Source organism: Electrophorus electricus, chromosome 6 (genome assembly GCF_013358815.1).
Source record: "Electrophorus electricus isolate fEleEle1 chromosome 6, fEleEle1.pri, whole genome shotgun sequence".
NCBI classification, from domain to species: domain Eukaryota; kingdom Metazoa; phylum Chordata; class Actinopteri; order Gymnotiformes; family Gymnotidae; genus Electrophorus; species Electrophorus electricus.
In genome coordinates, this window is record NC_049540.1 from 27753978 (window position 1) to 27775466 (window position 21489).

The 21489-nt window shown below is 46.5% G+C and overlaps 2 protein-coding genes across 9 annotated transcripts in view; both read right to left on the reverse strand.

Moving 5' to 3' along the window:
- Positions 1-319: 319 nt before the first annotated feature.
- LOC118241550 lies at positions 320-6252 on the reverse strand. Its single transcript, XM_035527139.1, has 7 exons — positions 6220-6252; positions 5667-5755; positions 5479-5576; positions 4654-4983; positions 2560-2787; positions 2136-2227; positions 320-1237 (listed from the first exon to the last, which is right to left on the reverse strand). Exons 1-7 carry the CDS (start codon positions 6250-6252, stop codon positions 1208-1210), a joined length of 900 nt encoding a protein of 299 aa, XP_035383032.1. The 3' UTR covers positions 320-1207.
- The window catches only part of LOC113573722 (sema domain, immunoglobulin domain (Ig), transmembrane domain (TM) and short cytoplasmic domain, (semaphorin) 4D), a 36118-nt gene continuing 20480 nt past the window's right edge, over positions 5852-21489 (reverse strand). For 5 of the 8 annotated variants that reach the window (XM_035526965.1, XM_035526967.1, XM_035526966.1 and 2 more), the window contains 14 exons: positions 16058-16191; positions 14107-14252; positions 13774-13836; positions 13586-13684; positions 11713-11806; positions 11407-11523; positions 10936-11087; positions 10189-10364; positions 9740-9896; positions 9251-9473; positions 8966-9081; positions 7999-8168; positions 7610-7656; positions 5852-7281 (listed from right to left, as the gene is read on the reverse strand). In XM_035526965.1, coding sequence (XP_035382858.1) covers positions 6293-7281; positions 7610-7656; positions 7999-8168; positions 8966-9081; positions 9251-9473; positions 9740-9896; positions 10189-10364; positions 10936-11087; positions 11407-11523; positions 11713-11806; positions 13586-13684; positions 13774-13836; positions 14107-14252; positions 16058-16191 — 2683 coding nt within the window. In that variant the 3' untranslated portion in view covers positions 5852-6292. Of the gene's footprint in view, positions 7282-7609; positions 7657-7998; positions 8169-8965; positions 9082-9250; positions 9474-9739; positions 9897-10188; positions 10365-10935; positions 11088-11406; positions 11524-11712; positions 11807-13585; positions 13685-13773; positions 13837-14106; positions 14253-16057; positions 16192-17310; positions 17528-17880; positions 18047-21489 lie in introns of those variants that run through there. The other 3 variants (XM_035526971.1, XM_035526972.1, XM_035526968.1) reach the window with 3 other exon arrangements.

Here is a 21489-nt window from a genome sequence, read left to right on the forward strand (position 1 = left end):
GGGTTGAAATGAGCGTCTTCTATGTAGAAGTTCCCTTGAACCTGATCGTGTTGATCTACGCCTGCATTTGTCGACTGTGCATCAGTTAAGTAATTTGTGCCCAGTTCACAGAGGACGACAAAGTATGAGAGTGGACTTGTCATTTGGGAGGAGATAAATTATTCAAACCAGATAACTGTGGTGAGGGTTATTATATGAAGGAAGGAGGGACAGTGATGGTTAAGAGGACGTATAGGCGCTTATATGTAAATGCCACCTGATAATCTGATCTGTATAACACTGAATGCTATAAGATCAAAATTACAACAGTGCACTGCCATATTGTATATCTGATTTATTAAATGTATTCAATGTTGCATACAATTGTGAATAATAATAGGCTTTACCCTGGAGTGTAAAACATGTTAACAGTCCTTCCATGAATCAAAAGCAATGAAACTTAATTGCTTTCTTTATGAATACAGAAAAAGGAAACATCAGATCAGTGGCAGAAAACTAGAAAGAAAATAGATGTCATAATATATGAATACTGTATTCCTACCTTCAGTCCAGAGGTTTATGTTCATTGTAAATGCCTGGACAACACTTTCATGTGATTTCTTTGAGTTATTCCCCAAAAATGGCTATTGCATTAAAATTAACACCACCACACATACCTTTGGCTCAAAAAGTAAAATAAGACACACAGTGTACACAAAATATAGGATGAAGGATAAAGGGACACTTGATTGCTCATCATTTTTTAAATACAGGTAACGTTAAACCACTCAGCCAGAGTCTAAGATCAGCATAAAAGCTCATTTGAAAGAAAGAAGAGAAAACAATGTGATTTTAGGTGTCTTGGTGTTTTTTTTGTTTTTTTTTGCATATGCTGTGTTCATTTGAACTGAATTTAAGCCTCACACTAAAAAAGGCCAGTAGTAAGTTTAACTGATCATCACTAACTGCAAGCTGAATCCACGTGATGACTTCTTGAATTGTTTTCAATATCACTGCTTTTCAGAAAACTAATTTCCACCATCAGAAAAGTGACTGGAGAGCTTTTCCATATATTCTCCAGAGAGGAGGAGATCCCTCATGCTATACAGCCACAACCAGAGCAGATCTTGGACGTCTGGGTGTAGGCAACAGCCGTGGCTAGTGCACCCTGGGATTTCACTCCAGGTCACATTGCCGTGGAAACTCATCCTGAGTGAGCAGAGCCTTCTCAGAGCACCCCCTGTCCATCACAGCTTTCCTGGAGAGGTGGCAACACACAGGCTCAGCATTTACTGAAGAAACAGTGGTTCCATGCGAGTGCAACCATTAATAATTAGTCCACACAGGCTGTTATAAAGGCATGCGAAGGCAGAACCCCTGAGACCTTCCCGCTCACTGATTGGCTGTTTGATGCTGGTGGTACGTCTACAGGCAGCAAATGTATTTCTTAGCAGAGCTAGCACCCAGACAGAAACTAGAACTCCACCACACACACACACACACACACAGTGTCGCACCAAATGTATTTCTTAGCAGATCTAGCACCCAGACAGAAACTAGAACTCCACTACACACACCAACACACAGTGTCGCACCAAAAGAAAACCACCAAAACAATGGCACAAAACATGCAGTTAGAGGCACATTTCAGTATCAGCTGCAGTTATAACCCTTAAAAGGACAGCACTGGAAAAAAAAAAGGTTTCAGAAAATTCAAATGACTGTCAGAAATTTTTTCCAGTGTGTTAAATGTACAATGAATTATTGATCTCCCTATATGAGGATTCCCACACATCTTCATTTACATTGAGCAGTGTTATACTACTGAGTTATTGTTAAAAAAAAGTTACTATTAATTTATAATGAAGCATATAATTGTGTTCTGCTCCTTAGAAGTGGGTGAGCTCTGACCTCTCACCTGTTGTAATCTCCCAGATACTCTGCTCAGAGAGCTAAAGCTGCCTTCTTCCCCACTCACACAGCAGATGGACATGGCTTTTTTAGTCACCTTGTTTACTTGGTTCATCCCGCCCCATGTTGGTTCTTTTGGCATTCCGACTACAGCCCCCCTGCTTCAGGATTAATGGCACCCCTGTGCGCTGCTCTCTCAACACCCGGTTGCTGTTTGCCCACCACAAGCCCTACTGTGGACATACCCAGGCCTGCTTCCATTTCTGAAGCTGTCTGTCGTGCTCGGCAAGTGCGTTGCTCCAGTCGTTCAGCTCTCTAGAGAAGACATTGGCCTCATCTGCGAATAACAAAGACCATTCTTCCCTGAATAGGTAGCCATTAATCTGGAACAGATTCTTAGGTGTGGTGGAACAGTGAAACCCCACTACCTTTGGCACCACAGCCATTAAATGGTAGCTTCTGAATGTCAGGACAGGTAAAGTTCCCACACTAGTCGGTATGGTAATTCCCAAGAAAGTTTTGTTTTTTTTTTGTTTTTTTTTTTGAATGAAGCCTTTAAAGATGTCTCTTATTATGGAATGTAACGTTTCAAACAACGTATGGGCCGATCTGTATGGATGCCACACTTAAAGCTGTACTAGTTTAGAGTGACTCATACCAGAACTTTACCTCTGGATCCATTACCTCTGCTGCCGGGGAGAAGGTCAATTTTCGACGTATCATTTCCAGAACTGGACACGGCGACACACTGGTACTGGGCGTGTTTGCCCAGAGGCTCCTCCCTCACCCAGCTGCTCACAAGGACAGCGTCATGGGTGAGGGCGTGTCTGTACTCCGTGACGTGTGCGTGGAGTCTCCGCCCATTCGAGTGCCAGTGAACGCTAACGTCACTGGGCCCTGAAGGACAAACGGCCCTTACACATGAGCCCAACACAAAGCACAGCGGTTGCTTGCTAGTTCAGTCAAATCCATGCTTTTGGGGTGAACACTTCAAAACCAAGGCAGCTTTTGTTCACAGTCTGAATAGGGTGTTTTTAGGGGGTTGTAGCCTGTTAAGTCACAACCGGAAATCAGGTGCACCGTCTTACGGGTTTAAAAAAAAAGAAGGGATAAATCAGTTCTGTCTTGGGATCACTTCTGTTGGTAAGAGTTTTGGATTGGCAAGTGTGCGCTATTTGGTAACTGTGATTTGCACATCAGTTTTAATCCTAAGAGAAAGTTTAAAAAAATTATCGTTTCAAAACCAACACTTTTGGCCTCCCTTGTCCTAGTTCGTAATATTGAAACATCAAACAGTTTACAATATATATAAGGAATCATTACTCTTTAATCCAGTAGTAAAAGATGTCGCCTAACTAAAGCCCAGCGGCACAGAGAGCCTCTTGTGTACATGAAAAATGAAGGTACCCGTGGTTACCTGGCAACAAGTTGCCATCAGAGAAAATGATGATCTGGGTGTGTCTGTAGGTCAGCCCAGATAGACCGACCACTGAGCTAAATGATACGTCTGTTACCTTATTCATAACCTTCCGAAACTTGATTTATGACTGGAGAGGCAACAGCAGACCGACAACCATGGAATGGGGCAAAATATTAGACCACAAGAAGGCCTTGTAGTGGTGAATTTAACGGTGACCATCTTGGCGACAGATTTGCTAAGGAAATTATGATAATGTTTAAACATTATGAAGCACTGACACAAAGGGAATAACCCATCTATGTTTAGCACATATCTGCAAATAATCCTTATATTTTGATTGTTATTAATAGACATGATGTATATCCATCATTTATAGTCTCTTCACTCACCAAGTATCATAACAGAAGAAGCCAACAGTATCTACAACTTAAATGAATTAAAAATTTATTGAAGCTTCCTAGAATTTAAACAAAAAAAATATGTACAAGCAGAACATATATGTACTTATATTTACACTGTACAGATATATAACCAGGTAACAAGGACAAAAACTGCAGAAGATCAAATATACACCAGGCCAAATGCATCATTCTGGCAGATCTTCAACAGACATCTCCAAAAATTTTTAAGAAGCTCCTTTTAAAAAAAATGTTTGCCCCAAGGCAACGCTTCCTAACGTACTCTCTGGATCACACAAATTAAGTCTTGATTTGCAGGTTCTAACAGAAAATACAAAAACAATGCAAAATAATTTATTTAAAAATGAAATCTTTGTTCAAGAAAAAGGGGAAAAAGAGAGAACTGAATCAAATACTGGCCAACGTATCATGTGAAGAGGCCTCTGAATCCTAAACCCTGTTTGTACCAGCGCCTTTTAAAGTGACAGATCACAGATCCCACCCATGAAGAGAGAGTGATGGCAAGGTATGAACATTTGGCAACATGCATCAGTTCAATACTCCACAGCAGCTTCCTCTCTTTGACCTCAAAAAACCAAACAAAACAAAAAGCCCCACAACCTGACGTACAGCATAAACCTGCACTGCCCTATCAGAGGCATGTATCCTGCCGTCCCACCTGTGAAGGTGAAAGCGGAATACTAAGGGAAGGAAGTGACTCTGGAGTACCGTGTGACCAGGTTGGACAAAAAAAATAAAAAATAAGTAGAGGGATAAAGTTAGTAATCCTGGGAAAAGGGAGACCTGAAGCAGTCAGAAAGAGCTGGACAGAGAGACACACAAGTCCACAACATGCAAAACTTTGGGGGGGGGGGGGGGGGGGGGGAACAGAGAGAGAGAGAGAGAGAGAGAGAGCGCCAGGCAGAGGTCAAAGGTACCACTCACCAAGGGCCAGGCAGAAGAGGAGAAAGGCCTGGTGGGAGCAGACCCCCCAAGACTGCTCCTGCAGCAACGGGGGCAACAGGCGAGCCCCCCCGCCCTCCACGCCCCCCCAGGCAGACGCGGCAAAGGCAGGGGAGGAGCGGGACACGGAGAGGCCGCCTCCCGAGGCAGGCGGGGGCGAGGAATCGACAGGGGAGGAAAGAACAGATGAGCAAACTGTGCAGGGAGAGGAGTAGAAGGATGGAAGGAGAGAGAGAAAGATGAGAAAGGAACTTAGAAATGGCTCTCTTGGGTATGTGGGAAGAGAGGCAAGGCAGAAGGCAGAACGGGGAACTTCTCAAAGACTATACAACGAGACAAGAACCCGCAACTCCAGACAGAACCTACCTGTTCGTTAAGAATGAAAACATACCGATACAGGCAACTCCAACACACACTTTTTTTTTTTACATCTAAATTGTAAAGCTTCTCCTTTGTTCAGGAAAAGAAATGTTCTGGGAAACACAGGGACAGTACTGGGAAAAGTATTATTTTCTTTCACATATACACGTATAAGACCACAGGACGGACAGAACCAAGCCAGCAACACCAAGAGTCAGAATACATTTACTGGGACTCCAGTTTCACAGGATGAAATTGAGGGTAGCAGCTCAGTGTCAAAAATGACATAAGTATCTGTGTGAGGGGGTAAGTGTCCTAAAACCCCCCCCCCAGTTGGTCGGAATTGCCCTCTCCCACCCCCAGTGCGCATGTGCGCACCCACCCACTCCCCCATTACTGACAGCGCAGGAACAGAAGCACAAGACCCATCAAAAAAAATTGATACACCGTTCTTGGCCAAAGAGGTGTATTGATCTTTTCTCTCCATTTCAGCAGGATCGGGCATCTTGGGCTGTGTGGTGTATTCGTCTCCATTCTTCATCACTCTGCCAAGTGCAGCGTTCAGCCGGACACTTCACGGCCACACTCCGGTTCTGGCCCCGCCCCCTGCCGGCTCGGCCAGCCCATGCTCTTGCCTGTGAGCTGCTTTGCTGGGATGGGCGTCACTGGTGATACTGGGGTACTGGATGTGCAGATCTAAAAGGGATTTGGCAAACTTGTGTCCCTGAGAGTAACACACCGAGAAGGAGGAGCCACGGACATCAACTTCCTTCTCATGGCTTCAGGGCATGTTGCGGGGGTGGAGGGGGATAAAAAAACAAAACAAAACAAGAAAACGTTGCCCTGCCTCCCACACCCCACAATACCTTGCTCCAATTTGGAAAACATTCAAACTTACCAATTTGGTAAACAATGTTTCCAATTTGGAATCACATGTGGAATTCTTCTTCTTCTTCTTCTTCTTTTTGTTTACAAAAACACACAAACTAGTTCTGCTCTTTCTCCACCAAAGGAACTTTACGCACTCTTAGAAAGGCCAGTTCCAAACCAGTAGGCTAAAGAGCCAGTCAAATCTCTATGCAGGGTTGTGAGATTTTACAGTGTTGCCTTTGAAGCTATCTAGACATTGTGCAGGCACGTGAAACTGCCTTTTAAGAAGGCAACAGACGACACTCCAGCTGTGCTGACGCTCTCTGCTCCTGGTGGTCTTTTTGTAGCCATCACGCTGGCATTACACTCCACGCGGTAATCACACGACGACTCAGTAAGGCGCGTCGGCGTCTGCGTACTCGATCGGCTGCGATTCGCAGTCGACGTCGAACGGCCGCGCTTTTGAAGGGTTGTTGTCGCCCTCCTCATAGCTGTGCGACGGGCCCTTTACGTTTCCGCACTCCGACTCCGTCTCATAGCCAGTGTCTCGGAGAGCACGCAGCTGCTGCTGCTGCGCACCGTTCTGGTGCGGCGCTCCGGCAGGGTCCGGCTTGTCCGGTGCCGTCTCCATCAGGCCCGCCTCGCAGGCCACGTACTCGGGCTGCGGCTTCTTCTGAGGCCCGAGCAGCGCGGCCCGAAGCCGGAGACACGGTGCAGGCAGGTACCGCATGTAGCAGTTGTATGCCACTGCGCACAGGAAGAGGAGAAAGAAGAGCAGGAACAGGAAGAGCAAGGCGCTGCTGTTGTCGTGCTGGAGGAACCGAGCCGAGGGGTCGAGGGCGTCGGCCCTCGGAGGCGAGTGGCTGGCTTTGGCAGGGGGGAGGAGCTTAGGCTGAGGTTCGGCGCCGACGCCGCGGCCCGTGGTTGCGGAGGTTAGCGGGGACGCCTCTGTGGGCGGTGGAGACGACATTAGCGGAGGGGGTCCTGCTGTGTGACCGCTATTACCTTTGGCCTCTGCTGTGGCGACACCCTCCGCGGATGCGTCTGGATAGGACAGCGCCACGACGTCGGCTGCCGGACGAGCCCTTTCCGGAAGGTCCAGACGGAGGCGGTAGGCGGCCACCAGGCGGACGAAGTTCTTGCCCGCGGCCGTCTCCACGGCCCAGCACTCGTAGCGGCCCTGGTCCTCGGGCGCCGCGCTGTACACGAGCAGACCCGTGTCCCTCATCTGCAGGAAGTGGGCGGCCTCGGTCAGGTCGCTGCCATTCACCTTCCACTGCACCCGGGCCAGCCTGGACCGCACCTTGCACGGCAGCTCCGCTGAACCTCCGGGCTTTACCGCCACCTGCTGGTAGGTCTCTGACGAGCGGGGTGTCACTGCTGGAGAAGAAGGAGGCCATAGTTCTTTACTGCAACAGATGTACTGACACACACATCAGATTAGGGATCTGGGTCATGTGACCAGTTGACTAGTTACATGGTTGCGACAGCTCTATCATTTTCACCAACATTACAAAGCAGGTGGGTTCCTGGCTGCTGGAACTACGGCGACACCAGGCTTCTGGTGAAACTGCCAAAGCCTAAAGCTACCAGGAGTTCGACCTCACCCAAAACTTCCTGATCCTCTAATTGTGCCAAACATGTCAAAAAGTGCTGATCAGATTCCGTGCACATCGCCTGACCCCTAGTGGCCGTCTCCGGTACTCACCCGCAGGACAGATGCTTGCATTTCCCTGCAGGTTCTGAAGCAACTTCCTAAAGGTGGAAAGATGATTGGGAGAGAAAGATCACAACTAATTGTCATTTTACTGCAACACAGGCTTCAGCCTCTCCTGGGAGACGGTGCTTTTGATTACTGTCTCAGCGTTGAGAAAACTCATTTCAGAGGGGATTAATAAACATTAATCCCCTCTGAAATGAGTTTTCTCAACGCTTAGACAGTTGTCACATGCAACGTGATGTGACTGGACAGGGAGGGGGCATTCTAAGAAAGAGGCACGGTCTCCAGGAAGCAGATAGCGTGGCTCTGGCACAAGGAGAAGGTGAGCTGACCAGGCCACCAGCGTACGCGAGATCAGGAGCGAAGGCGCCACTAACCGGTGCTGATCCTTCCTCTGGAATATATCGATACAGGAAGTGGTGCGCGTCTCCCATGCGCAGTAAGGGTCTCGGGAGAGGATGCAGTCCTCGCAAGTTGTGTATTTGTCACAAAATGCCATGGGGGACTGGACGATGCCAGAGTCAGAACCAGCGTACAGGAATCTGGCCTGTGAAAGACGGCAAAACACACACACAATGTGCGTGAATAGAAACAATTACTAATTTAAATGTACTTTCTAAACTTACTACAGCTCAGCAGATATATTGTAGTAATGAGGTGTTGTAAGCAGGTACTTTGGTATGCATCTATGAATGTGCAAGTGAGACCTGTATGTTCTAATACAAAACAAAGGCAAAAAAAACAAACACAGGGAAAGAGTATGTATGAGGTTTTGTGTTTTTATTTTTTCTTGGTGGGGCCCGTTTAGTCATCTGTCTAAAGAGCCTTTGTGTCTCCACAGCTGGAAACTTCTCCTTTCCTCAACAGCTGAAAATACATGATTCTGGTGTTTTGGTTTCATGAATTCCACCACTCTCCTCACTGACGCATGCACACACACTTAATCCAAAGACAGGAAGTCATAGCGAAATAATTTAAAGTCTAGACTTCATAACCTTCACAGAAATCTCCTTATGCACTCCCCAAGGCCGTCTAAGTGAGACTACAGCTCATCTATTTCCATGCACCTGAGTCGTGATGACAGACTCACTTCAGCTGCTTGTTTGTGTTTGTTTGTTTGTTTGTGTGCGAGTGAAAACTCATGTGAACTTCAGCAGCCACACCAGCTCATGTAGAAACTCACAGCATCAGCACAAACCACAACACTGCCACCAGAGTCAGAGACTCAGAGACAGGGTAAAGGTTGCAGTGTGTGTGTGTGTGTGTGTGTGTGTGTGTGTGTGTGTGTGTGCGCATGCCATGTGAACATGCCCGTGTGAACTGCAGTGTGTTTTTTTGCTGTACCCTTTGTGTGGAGAGCAGGAGGGTTTTGATTGGCTCTGGGTTCTTCAGGAGCTGCACCTCCTCGATCACGTGCAAACCTCCTTCATACACCACGGACTTATGCAGAAACCCTTTATCTGCAATCGGCACATGGCACGTCACAATCACCTGCACTCCTTAACGTCGTCTCAAACAACTACACTTTGCTTACAAACCGAAGCTCAGAAGCCCCAAACTCTTGAATATTCGCTGTAACCAAGCATTTTCTAGAGTTTCCACACTTCACTCTACATCCAACACACTCACCCGTGCCGGTAAAGATTACATCATAGACATTGTTGTCAAGTGCGGGGACTCTCTCCACGGTGATCTGCGTGTAGTTGGTGTCCCTGGCGATGAGGCGGGGCCCGTTGCCGATGGGCAGGACGGGGTCAGCTAAGAGAGGGTGGTCCTTCACGAACTGCAGGGTCTTGTCAGGGAGCAGCAGAGAGCTGTTGATGTTCTGCAGACGGTTTTGGTTGCTGATGCACTGTGAAGGGAACGTGACACGGTCAGAGCGAAGCCGCACGCTGAGCTACTTAAAAAGACAGGTTCCTGAATCCTCTTAAAAACGAGAGACGAGTGCATGAGGCACTAAAAAAATATATATATTTTTTTAAAAAATCGCCATGTTCGCTATATTTTCACACCGTAATATATCCACACCATACGCTCAGCCTGTCAAGGTGAACGGTGTGGTTTCATTTAAGCTTAGTTTAAGTGTAGCATGGTGGTGATGTGTGGTGGGTTACACACCGCTCCAGGCCGCGGGGAGGGCGTGAGGCCGTTGTAGCGCACCCACTTGGTGTGAGATTGCTCCACCGTGGCCTTCTGCATGTACTTGCCCCTGGAGAAGACCTCATCCACTGAGCTCATGTTATACGCACAGACAGCAGACAGGCCCATATTCCCCCTGAGAGAGAGAGAGAGAGAGAGAGAGAGAGAGAGAGAGAGAGAGAGAGAGAGGGGCGGAGGAGTGAGTGGGGGAGGGAGGAATGTTCTCTCAGTCAAATTAAAACACACTTCCTTCATTTTTCAAATACAGGTCAGCTGCACTGTCGTCACAGTCAGTTTCTGTACCGATCGAGACGCTGATGTGCTCATGGTGGGTGACTCAGTGTGACAGCATGACAACATGGGAACGTGTGCCGCCGGTCAAACCAGAAGGGAAGAATTAGTGACGCGTTTCATCCGCTCATTCGTACCACTGCGAGGAGAAGACGCCGTAGATGACAGATTCCCTCCAGTCAGGTGTCTTGAGTATGAACACGTCATGGACCACGTTGAAGACAAAGTTGAGCTCTGGCATGGAGCACACCAGCTTGGCCTTCAGGAAGGACGTCCACTTCTTCTGTAGGGTCCTCTGACCTCCCACGTCCCCCTGGCACAAATGGGCCTTTTAAATATCTCAAGACGCAACCATGATTTGCTGAAGTGAATGAAAGCATTTCAGGAAGAAGCTGGCTTGGAAATATTTTACTTTTACGTGGTTCAACTGAATACTCCATTCTAACTGGACAATCAATGTGTACAGAGGTCTGATGCTTCTGAATAATGGGCTGCTGAACTGTATAACCAATTACTGCTAATAAGCATGTAACCAGCTAATTAATTACATTAAACCCATTTTTAGTGTGGAGTTATTCATTTCTTTGCATGGTAGCTGTGTAATGTGCCCTCTTGGTTACCCCACTGGGGTTTATTTTGTGAGAATAACTGAGAATAATTGCTATACAGTCTCTCCTACATAAAAGTTATGATCTTAAAAACGGAAGACAGTCTAGGAAACAGAAAGGAGAGAGAGAGAGAGAGAGAGAGAGAGAGAGAGAGAGACAGACACACACACACACACACCAAGAGAGAGGAAAGGGGGAGGAGAGAGAGGAGCACGCGCACGTGTATTTTAGGGGGGTGTGCAGGTAGCAGATGGCCGGCACACGTGTCCTGCTCACCTTGCACACGCGAGCGATGCGGGGGATCAATAGCTTGCCAAAGAACTCGTACTCGACAGAGACCTCCGTGAAGAAGTAATATATCTTATCATCTTCTCCATTCACACTGCTCTTTCCCTCTCGGATCACATCGGCGAACACAAAACTGGGCTCTGCACACAGCACGGGGGAAAACAGAGCTTTAGGCACGAGATCCGAGTCTCCCCGCACCTAGCGTTCCTATGGAGATGCAGCATTCCCCCTGCAGGGTCCGCTAATCCCGGCACCTAATCCTCAGTCACTCCGCCATGTCCCAGTCATTGCTGGGAAGACGCAGCACAAACATGAGAGCCTGCGAGTTTGCGTTCCGATTAGAGCGACCTTGATGCCCTCTGTCACAAACAAAATCAACGGATTAATAGCGATGAGTGTCGTAAAATCCCCCAGACACAGCCACAACACACTGCTCTGTGACAGACTCCGTGTGTGTACCGTTGAGCCAGGATGTGGAGTACTCCGTCCGCAGCAGGCTCTGAGAGACTGAGTATCTGGAAATGATTGGCTCACTACCCAGGAAGTTGTATGCAGTCCCTGAGTACAGTTCCCCATCTAAAGAATAAACACAAACAACAATTTAAAAAAAACCTTTGGGAACAGACATGTTTCAGAACAACAACAAAACATCAATAGACATTTCACGCAGACATTTTTCTCCCGGTGCATCACACCAGGAGTGTTCGGAGGCTTTAGGAGGTACCGAGGAGTGCTCAGGAGTGTTTGCTAACCGAGAGCACTCACCGACCATGACGGTGGTGAAACTCTGAGCGGGGTCAAATGAACACTTCCCTCTCCCGTCCTCCTGCTTCTGGATCAGCTGGAAGTCCTTCAGAGACTGGGAAAGCAGGAAAGGGCATGGAACAGCAGACAGGAAGAGGTGATTCAGGTGTGATCACGTTTCATTTCCCATCCAAAATCCTTCTTCCCCTTTAAATCGGGAGCTACGTGGATGTGCAGAAAGCTACCCAGGTGCTTGTGCAGTCTCTTGTGATCTCAAAGCTAGACTACTGCAACACGCTACTTGCTGGTCTTCCTCTACAACTTATCCAGAATGCAACAGCGCGACTGCTCTTCAATCTTCTGAAGTTCACATGTTACTCCACTGCTGCGCTCCCTTCATTGGCTTCCAGTAGCTGCACGAATCAGATTTAAAACTTTGATGCTTGCCTACAAAGCCAAAAATGGACCAGCCCATTCATACAGGTCAATGGTCAAAGCCCGATCCGTACCTCGAGTACTTCGAACCTCAAGTACGGCTTGGCTTGAAATACCAGGCTTCACGTCTCATGGAAGACAAGCATGGAGACTATTCTCTGTCCTGGCTCCAAGATGGTGGAACAAATTTCCGCTTGCTGTCCGGACAGTAGAGTCCCTTGCAGTCTTCAAACGCAGACTGCAGACCCGTCTATTTGTGGAATATTTAAATGACCACTGACCCTGCTCCGATATTGACTAGCTAAATTAGTACTTATTGTAGGGTAATGTTTATTACACTGATATTAAACTTGTTTATTACACTTATCATTGTCTAAGATAGAGCTTATATGTATTGTGCACTTCTAGCCATCAGCAGTGATCCCTGTATTTATACAGTATTTTAGTTCATTGGTATGTTGGACTCTAACCTACTGTACTCTACTAGGATGTGTTCTATGAGGAAATGACAAAGCACTTTTGTAAGTCGCGCTGAATAAGAGCGTCTGCTAAATGCTATAAATGTAAACATAAATGTACATGTTGTGGGCAAGACGCTGCCCCAGCCTGAACGGACACGCGTAACCGGGTGCAGGAAGGTGGGTCTCCTGGCCAAGAAATCAGAAACAGTCAGTCATCGACCTCAGCGTGAAGTGCTACTGTTTACGTGCCTGACAGGAAAAACATCATCAGGCTAACATCCACAGTGGATTAGCAGGGCAGCTAACCACACTGACTAACCAGGACATTTGTGAACCTCCTGGTGGAGCGAGAGTGTAGATCCAGGGTTTGTCTTCGATTAGTAATGATTAGTAATGCGAGTAAAGGGGATCTATCCAACATAAGGGCCCAGGTCACTGGGGAAAATGTGTTTGGCGTACCTACACCATAGCTAACCAGGGAGAAGGTAATCGATTTTAAGATTTCACACCAGCTGATTCCACACAGCTTTGATGCCGATTTACACGGCCCTGCCAAACTAAGACTGTGTTTTGGAGCGGACCAACCAGAATGAAAGACAGCAGGCTGGAGGCCAAGCCAGAAAGCTGGGGGGGAAAAAAAACACACGTTGGTAGAAATCACAGGCTCCAAAAGCGTGGCCTTTCTAACCTGAGCTTTCTTTCCTCTTTACCCTTAAACAGGAAAGCTTCATTCAGGAGCAGGACAGGATTATTTTGCCCTCAACTGTGCAGACATAGTGAAATGAATCCCAAACTCTTAATTGATTGCCGCTCTGCCCTTTAACGAGCATAATGGACACATTTACTGCCAAAGACCCTACGTATTAGGTCACTAAGATCATGGCAGATGTTTCAGTGGTCAGTGTTACACTAGAACTCCTAATCCAAAAAGATTCCAGAACTGCTTCCTACAGCTCGAGGGGAGGTGTGCGCACACACACACACACACACACACCCACCAGGTAATCGCAGAGTGGCTGGAACGCATGTGTACCACACACATATAGTTTGTTTTCATCAAAGGCCTGCAGAACCCGGATATGGTTTTGACAGTCAGTCTGTAACACAAAAAAACACTGCTCAGAGAACAAGGGAAACCATACAGGAACAACCCCCCACTTCTCAGTTGTTTATTTTTTAATCATACCTCTTTGGACTTCCCTTTTAAGATGCATTTGTTCATGTGGCTTTCTGGAACATTCCATACTACCTTTAATAGTACACAAAGGAAAGAAAACACTTGTAATACCTGCACCAAAAAAAAACACTAGACTCCGGTCATTAAAAAAACATATCAAGTCACGTTAATCTTACGAGCATTTAACCTCATCACAGGTAGTGTCACTTTACCTTTCACTAAATAAGCAGCATCAATTGGATTCACAAGTGCGCATCACCTCCAAGAGATAAAAGTAGCGCTTTAAACCCGTCGTGGATAAATGACGGCCTTCGCCGGGCGTCGCGCAGGGCCCGTCCTCACCTGGTTGTTCTTCACGGACACGTTGTTGAGGCTCAGCTCAAAGATGGTCTCCCTGGCTCCAACATACAGCACGTCTCTCTCCTCACTCAGCAGCAGGGTGGAGTAGTTGAGGACACCCGGCTCAGAGAACTCTACCAAGCTCACGTCTAGACCGGCGGAAAGAGGCGTGCACACACACACAACCAGCTGGGGTTAAAGGAAAGCTTCGGTTTCCGAGAAAGGATAACCTGAAGAGAGGCAAGAAGAACTGCAAACTAGAAAATAAATGAAACACAATCGCTCGCAAGGACTCAGCATAAACTGATCGGCCATCCTGGCAAGCCTGCAAAGGGCAGGAGGACCCAACGCACGGCCTGCGCTGCAGAGACTTCTGGGGACCCGGCGGACGGCCTGCCTGCACTGGAGACACTCCTGGTCCTTTAGGTGCTCATTTCTAGACTGTTCTAAACGCAGTGATGTGAGGGCAACTGTGGGTTACATAAAAGGCACCAAGTGACAGCATGTTTTCTTGATCCGTCACGTGATGAAATTCTTTAGTGTCCCTGGCCAAATGTGCATGTGAATAAGACAGAGAGAGAGAGAGAGAGATAGGCACAGAGGCACCATGCTGAGCTCCCAGGATGTTCAGGTCAGACGGATGTTTGACCCTCCCAGTGTTGAGACCCGCTGGTGGGAGTCAGGCTTCTTCCAACCCTCCTCTGTGTGTGTGTGTGTGTGTGTCTGTGTGTGTGTGTGTGTGTGTATATGAGAGAGAGAGAGAGATATGGATTTTATACCTAGATGTGTGCACCTGTTTTAGAATGAGACCATTTACATGACAGTGACAGAAGGTGTGTGATCTAACACACCATGCAGGTGTGTGGTAGTGAGTATTTATGGGGGTGTAATTCAGTGATTTACATGGCGCTGACAGCAGTATATTCTTGGCTTTGTGACTGTGTGTTGTGTGCACACGCACACGTGTTTATCCATGTCTGGGTCTGTACCACACACACACGTTAAAAAGTAAAAATGTGAAAAGACATTCTGTTTCTGTACATCGCGCGCGCGCACACACACATACACACACACACCACTCTTCTTATTGGACACACAGGAAGCGACACACACACACACAACTGTCTCTGCAAAGTGCATGCCAGACTGTCTACCAGCACAAGAGGACCGCATGTGGCGAAGGGCACGAAACTGATAAATAGTTGGCAGTTGCTCAGGACGAGGCTTCATTGTTCAGGCACTCTCTAGAAAAGCCAAAATGCAGCGCGCGCCAACAGTTCATCCATGAGGCAAGATTTAACGTCAGCCCGTCTGCGTGAAACCGGCGGCCCCTATCCCCACAGGACAAAAATGATCCCATGTGTGTCGCTGAAACTCTCAAAGCTAAAACCTCACCAGAAACTGACATTACATTACACTCTAGAACCACTTTGAGAATACTAGAAACAAAATCTCTAGAAGCAGGTTGACAGCTTACAAAATACAGGCTAGGTTTAAAAGGTTTTACTCAAGTCTTGTTATGGAACAAAGAGAATAAAATAACAATAATAATAAAAACAACAGGAAAAAACCCTCAGAATTGTAAATGTGGGTAGTGGTAGCCCAGTGGTTAAGGTACTTGACTTGTAATTGGAAGGTTGCTGGTTCAAGCCAAGTTGCCACTGTTGGGCCCCTGAGCAAGACCCTTAATCCTCAATTGCTCACGTTGTTCTCAGTTATAATTGTAAGTTGCTTTGGATAAAGCTGTCACCTAAATGCCATAAATGTTTTCAGTAAGGGTGGCCTTAGACAAATCAAAATGTGAGGTGGTGCAGTTTTTCTGCTGAGACTGTGGAACTGCTGCTACTCAGAGCAGTCTGACATCTCAATGACCAGAACAGTGCACACAAAGAAATAAGAGAGACCAGTTAAGATTCAGTATTCAGTAAACGTAAGAAAACTCAACTGCCAGTACCTTCATGTCTCCACGAACTCCTGGCGACACTGGACGGTCCATGAGCAGAAACTTCCAGAAGCAATCCCAGGAAAACTCCCAACACGCTGAGCGCCATGTTAGGCTCCGGAACCTTGGGTAGCGTGAGGTTACCTCTGTAGGACACAGAAACGAATTTAAAGAGGACAGAGAAAGGGAGAGAGATACTCTCTCTGAGACTCCACCTGTGTAGCATGCTCAAACAATGGCACAACAGTCAGCTGGAACTGAAAAAGGCCCCACTTCCTGTGTGTGTGTGTGTGTGTGTGTGTATGCATGCATGAGTCAAAGGAGTGTGAGAGCAACACAAGTCTTTTTTATCTTTCTATGCAAACCTCTGAATGTCCACAAGTTGCTATTGGTGTGTGTGCACTTTTCCTTCCCCCTTACAAAGCAGAACAAGAGATTTCACAGAAAACGAAAAGAAAGAACGAAAGAAAGAACAAAAGAAAGAACAAAAGAAAGAAAGAAAAAAACACATCAAACTGCTGATCACAAACAGGAAAGTGCTTTAACTGTAAAACAAAGTGATTGGCTGAAAGTGTTCACCTTCCTGCATGCGTTTAGGTTTGCTCCTTGGACAAAGTGTACACTTGGTAATGTCAAGTCTATTTAGAATATTTAATAATAAACATATGAATGACTATTAATAACCAGAAGCTATTGCTGATTAAACACATATTTGGTAGAATTGTATCTTTAGAGGCCCAAAACCAACCAAAAGGTGTTAACTACTTTATTAAAAAAAAAAAAAACTTACAGAGTTCATTAGGCCATGGTGCAGTTTACTGATCCACATTCCTAGCTAGCTACATTAATCAGATCATTATTAAACATTCGGATTAAACTGGCCGTCTTGGCGCACAGAACACACTAACCAGCAGAGCAGTTAGCTTCTGCAACCAGTTTTAGACCCCTTGCTAAGGCCAACTACAAAAAAAAAAAAAAAAAAAAAGCTGATCCAGTGTACGTCTAAGCCTAACCCTCACCTTCATCAGCTCTTCATCGGTGAAGAGCGCCTCACCCTTCGGGTAGATTTATGGCGCAAGTTTAAGGTAAGATAAGATGAGGCCCCTTTGCTGGGGGCAAATCCCAGTGTGACCGGGCCAAGCTTTGTCCCTGCTCAAGCTCGGCGGTGCGCGCCAGGGGTTAGGAACGCAACACCGTAAAACCCACAAGCCGATACGGACACCGCGCATTTCCACGAAGAGGCGGGAATGTCCCTTTCCGCTCACCTTTCCGAGGTTTAGGGCAGAGTTAGCGTACACAGGACAGCTGTTCTTACTCCACGGCACCCACGGTGTAAAGATTACACCTGAGATAACAGTTACTATGGCGACGGGCTGTTCCTCCGTCTTAAAATTGCAAGGAGAGTTTAGGGTTTTGCACGAGAAACGAGCGATGGTCACAAAAACGAAAAATATAGAAAAATAACAGAAAAAGAAAATAATCTGGTTTGGTGAATTAGATCGTGTATCCACACTATTCTCATCTGTCACACTAATGGAGCCGTGATGGGGGATTTAACGAAGCGCGTTCAGACAAGCACTGTGACTCCACTACTCACTAGAGGCAAGTTTAAAACACCACATTTCACACACACTTAAATCTGATTAGAAACAGAACATCCGGAAATCAGTTCCATAAAAACCATCTCTCGCAAAACGTGTTTCAAAAGAAACACGGACAAATCCCGCATTTGTACCGTCACCGCAGAACAAACCACCCCATTCCCCCGCCTTCCCTTATTCTCATTCAAGCACATTATCTGATCGCAGCTCACATATCTGAACTCGATGCCACACCTCCGTAACGTTCCCGTTCTGTTCCCGAGCTCGCCTCATCCCGGTCCCACTCTTCCCCCGACCGCGTGGCACCGCCAGACTGCGAAAGGGTCCCGCGGTCTACCCAAACAGGGACGCGCGCTCAAAAGCACAGCGCGATGGCGCCCGAGGTGCAGAGTGACTCGGAGAGGCGAAACGCGAGAGCGTAACAGCCCACGCACCGTGTGCGTGACAGTCCATTGCCTTGGGAGGCTTTTCAGATCCAAGCAACTATGGGAGGTAGCGCGTGCGACGACAGATCTCTCGTTTTAATTTTATAGAGCATTGTTTAATTGTTTTTCTTTAAAAAAAAAAAAAAGCAAACAAACAAACAAAACTTGGTTTTGCGTTCATAGAGCAGCACGATTGCCTTTTTAGCGTCACGTGACCGCTTCCGCTGATCAGCTACACTCTGGCCGGATGAGATCTGCGTTTGTGCGTCCTCCGGGTACGCACGTGGGCGGTTCGTGTCCAAGCGGTGAACCCTATCGCGTGTCGCGCCGAGAGGAGAAAGGGGATTGTGCGACCTGGTAGAGCAGGTTTTGGGTTCCTACAGTTTAGTGAAAAGATCTCAGCACATATACAGAGGGAGGAGGGCGAGTCTGGCCTACACAAAAACACCAGAAGAATCAAATTTCCTGCTTCCTGCTAATGCTGCCATTAAAAAAAAAACTATTAAAAGAGCCCTTTTACATTTAATATACCGAGAACAAATGAGTTCAGCACAAAAGCCGTAACAGTCAAGTGCCCTACAATGCTCGGCTGAAGCTGAGAGACCCAGGCTGGTGTCTGCCCTGCCCCGCAACGCTGCCGCCTCATCCATCCTCTTGTTCTGCCACTGCCCCATATTTCAAGGATCAGGCTTTGAGGTTGAAGAAAGTACAGAGAAAGCCAGGGAAGAATGCATCAATGGAACACGATCTGAGCAAATCTGAGCCGGTGGCGCGGACGCCCGTCACCATGGAAACAAGATCACGGGACACTCATCGTTGTAACCATCTGCACGAGAGAACATCACAGGAAAGATGATTTTTATTGACTCGGCTGGATGGAGCATCCCCAAGGCCTAAGAGGGGTTTGCCAGTTGTTTCCATTTCATTTTTCCGTACTCCGTCTCCTGTAGGAGGGAAAAATCCATAGTGTTCTCCCAATAAACGCTGACAGAGCATAGAAACCAATAAAAGAAGACCAATAAAAATGTGCAATACAAGCAATAGTATTACCGATAAAGTTATTAAATTAAAATTCATCAATAAATTGATTATTGTATAGCAGTAGATTAAGTAAAATGTTAAAAATGAAAACAAATAGAATAAAAGAAATAATAACAAATGATAATCAATAAAAGTAGGTAGAAATACTAAGACCATAAATTTATAAAACAAAACACGCTACATGAAAGCCAGATGAATTAAATGTTTCCATTTAAAAATATCAATATTTTCAGTCTCTCTCTCAAGCACTCGAAAGCTTTTCTTGGTGGTGGCCTGGGTTAAACCCCAGTGCATTTAGTTTAGAGGTCAGATACTTTCTCTAGACCTTTGAACCAGTGATCAATACTTCTGTTTTATCCTGGATGAAAGAAAAAAAAAAAAAAAAAAAAACATCCCGAGACACCCAGGCCTTTATGTCTAAGATATGGTTAACAAGCACGCCAGTCGCCTGACGTCATCGAGAGAGACAGCCACGCAGAACTGGGCGTCATCATGCAGGAGATACCACGCCTCCTGACAACACTGCCCAGGGGCAGCACGTACAAACACAAATGCAACAGTCCTAAAATGTCTAAATTCTGATTTACACTCCGGTCCCTGACAAATAAAAGAAAATAAACCATGACCGTACGCAGCAGTGAAACTCCCCAGAGCACCACAGACAGAGAGGTAGCTCTAATAGAGTAGGCCCGAGCTCATGCGCTCCATAGTGTCTTTACTCTATGCGTTGTGGATCTGTGTGAATGCTGTACAAGGTAAGAAGGCTAGTCTAGCGTGTGCTGCACCTGTTTGACCCACGCCGCACCCCTACAACTCTGAAAACGCAAATGGGTCACAGATACTGGCACCAGGCCTACTGGGATGTCATGTGCCTTTTCAAAACATTCAGTTCCTGCCAAACCCATTCTTTCACATTCCCTCACACACACACACACACACACACACACACACACTCTCTCCATAATCTCTGTCCATCTCTCCCTTTCCCTTGGCTTTAACAGTGCTCTTGGCTTGCGTTCAGATGGCACACTGATCTGGCATCGCTATGGGGCCACTCAGTCACCACCCAAAGGCCTTCCCACAATCTGCTTTCCCACTGTGGCCACTGAAATCTCCCACAATCCCACTCTCTCTCAAGAGCTTGCTGTCCGACGGTGCCCGTGCCCGCATGCGCGCGTGTGCGTGTCGCACTCTCTAATCTCAGTGCTTTACTCATCTAACGGTCACCAGCACCGTGAACTTCGGTAGGGGACCTCTGGTCAGGACGTCCCAATCCGTGTGTATAGAGGAGGAGGAAGGGACAACAATGTAAGAGCAGAAGGCAAACAAACTCCCCATGTGAAACCCTTTGCGAGTTCAAAGCTCATTTGAAGCACCACAGAACCGTGGGAGGCAGTGATGCATTGTGGGAGTTTGGTAGCTGTGTCTAGGACTGGAGAGTAATGAGGGGTCGTGCGGTTCCTTAGGTACAGACCACCAGACAAGTCTCGGCTTCTTTGCTCTGGCAGGAGATCTGAAAACATTTTCATGACATCATTTCAAATGGCCGCGTGCGTTTACAACGGCGTGGGTATGAAAGGAAGGGAAAAAAAATAAAATAAATAAAAATGAAAAATTATATATATATATATATATATATATATATATATATATATATATATATATATATATATATATATATATATTTATTTATTTATTTATTTATTTATTTTAAAGTAGGGCAAAAAAAACAAAACAAATAAAAACAAAGTCGAGCGGACATGGACGGAACCCTCTCTGTTCACTGCGTTTGTTTTGTCCATATTTGTGCATGTTTTCTGAAAGCTTTTGGATGTGGACAAATGTCTTCAGCTGCTCTGGAGGGTCAGGGCAAGTCCCTCTCTGCCTGGTTCACCCCCCCCCCAAAAAAACCAGACCCTAGCAGTGGTTTAAAAATATCATCTAAAAAGGTACAAGAATTAATGAACCACGTGAACCTCTTGTTCTTTGTCACAAAAGCAAGAAGAGTTTGCTTTTATTTTACCACTGAAAGATGATATGATAAAAGGAATTCCTGAGGAGGGATCACTGGTAGCGCTTACTATTTGCTCCAGGACTGATGACTCAACAGCAGCAGGCCGAGAAACTAAAACACTCAACAAAATTCAGCTACAGTAGGTCGGCGGCAAGCTTGTTCCCTTCGGCAACAAGAAACTAACCAGGAATAAACAGAAAAGCTACACATTCTAACCAGGCTAAAAGCAAGGCGCCTTGCACTTTAGTACGTCGGCGCTTGCGAAATGACTAAAGGGGGAGTTTTGCAGCGCTAGGCAACAGCAGTGCTTCTCAAAGGACACCAAATAGATACCCTCGCATATAATTACAGCACGGGGACAGG

What these genes read in the sequence shown, in the direction of transcription:
- LOC118241550 (XM_035527139.1), bottom strand. Translation starts at nt 6,252, where the DNA reads ATGGCTACAAAAAGACCACCAGGAGCAGAGAGC. An exon ending in CACCTCTTTGGCCAAGAACG is followed by an intron (nt 4,984 to 5,478) that starts GTGTATCAATTT and finishes GTCTTTGAGAAG; the next exon opens with TTCCCCGTTCTGCCTTCTGC. An exon ending in CAGAGGTAATGGATCCAGAG is followed by an intron (nt 2,228 to 2,559) that starts GTAAAGTTCTGG and finishes TGTTATTCGCAG; the next exon opens with ATGAGGCCAATGTCTTCTCT.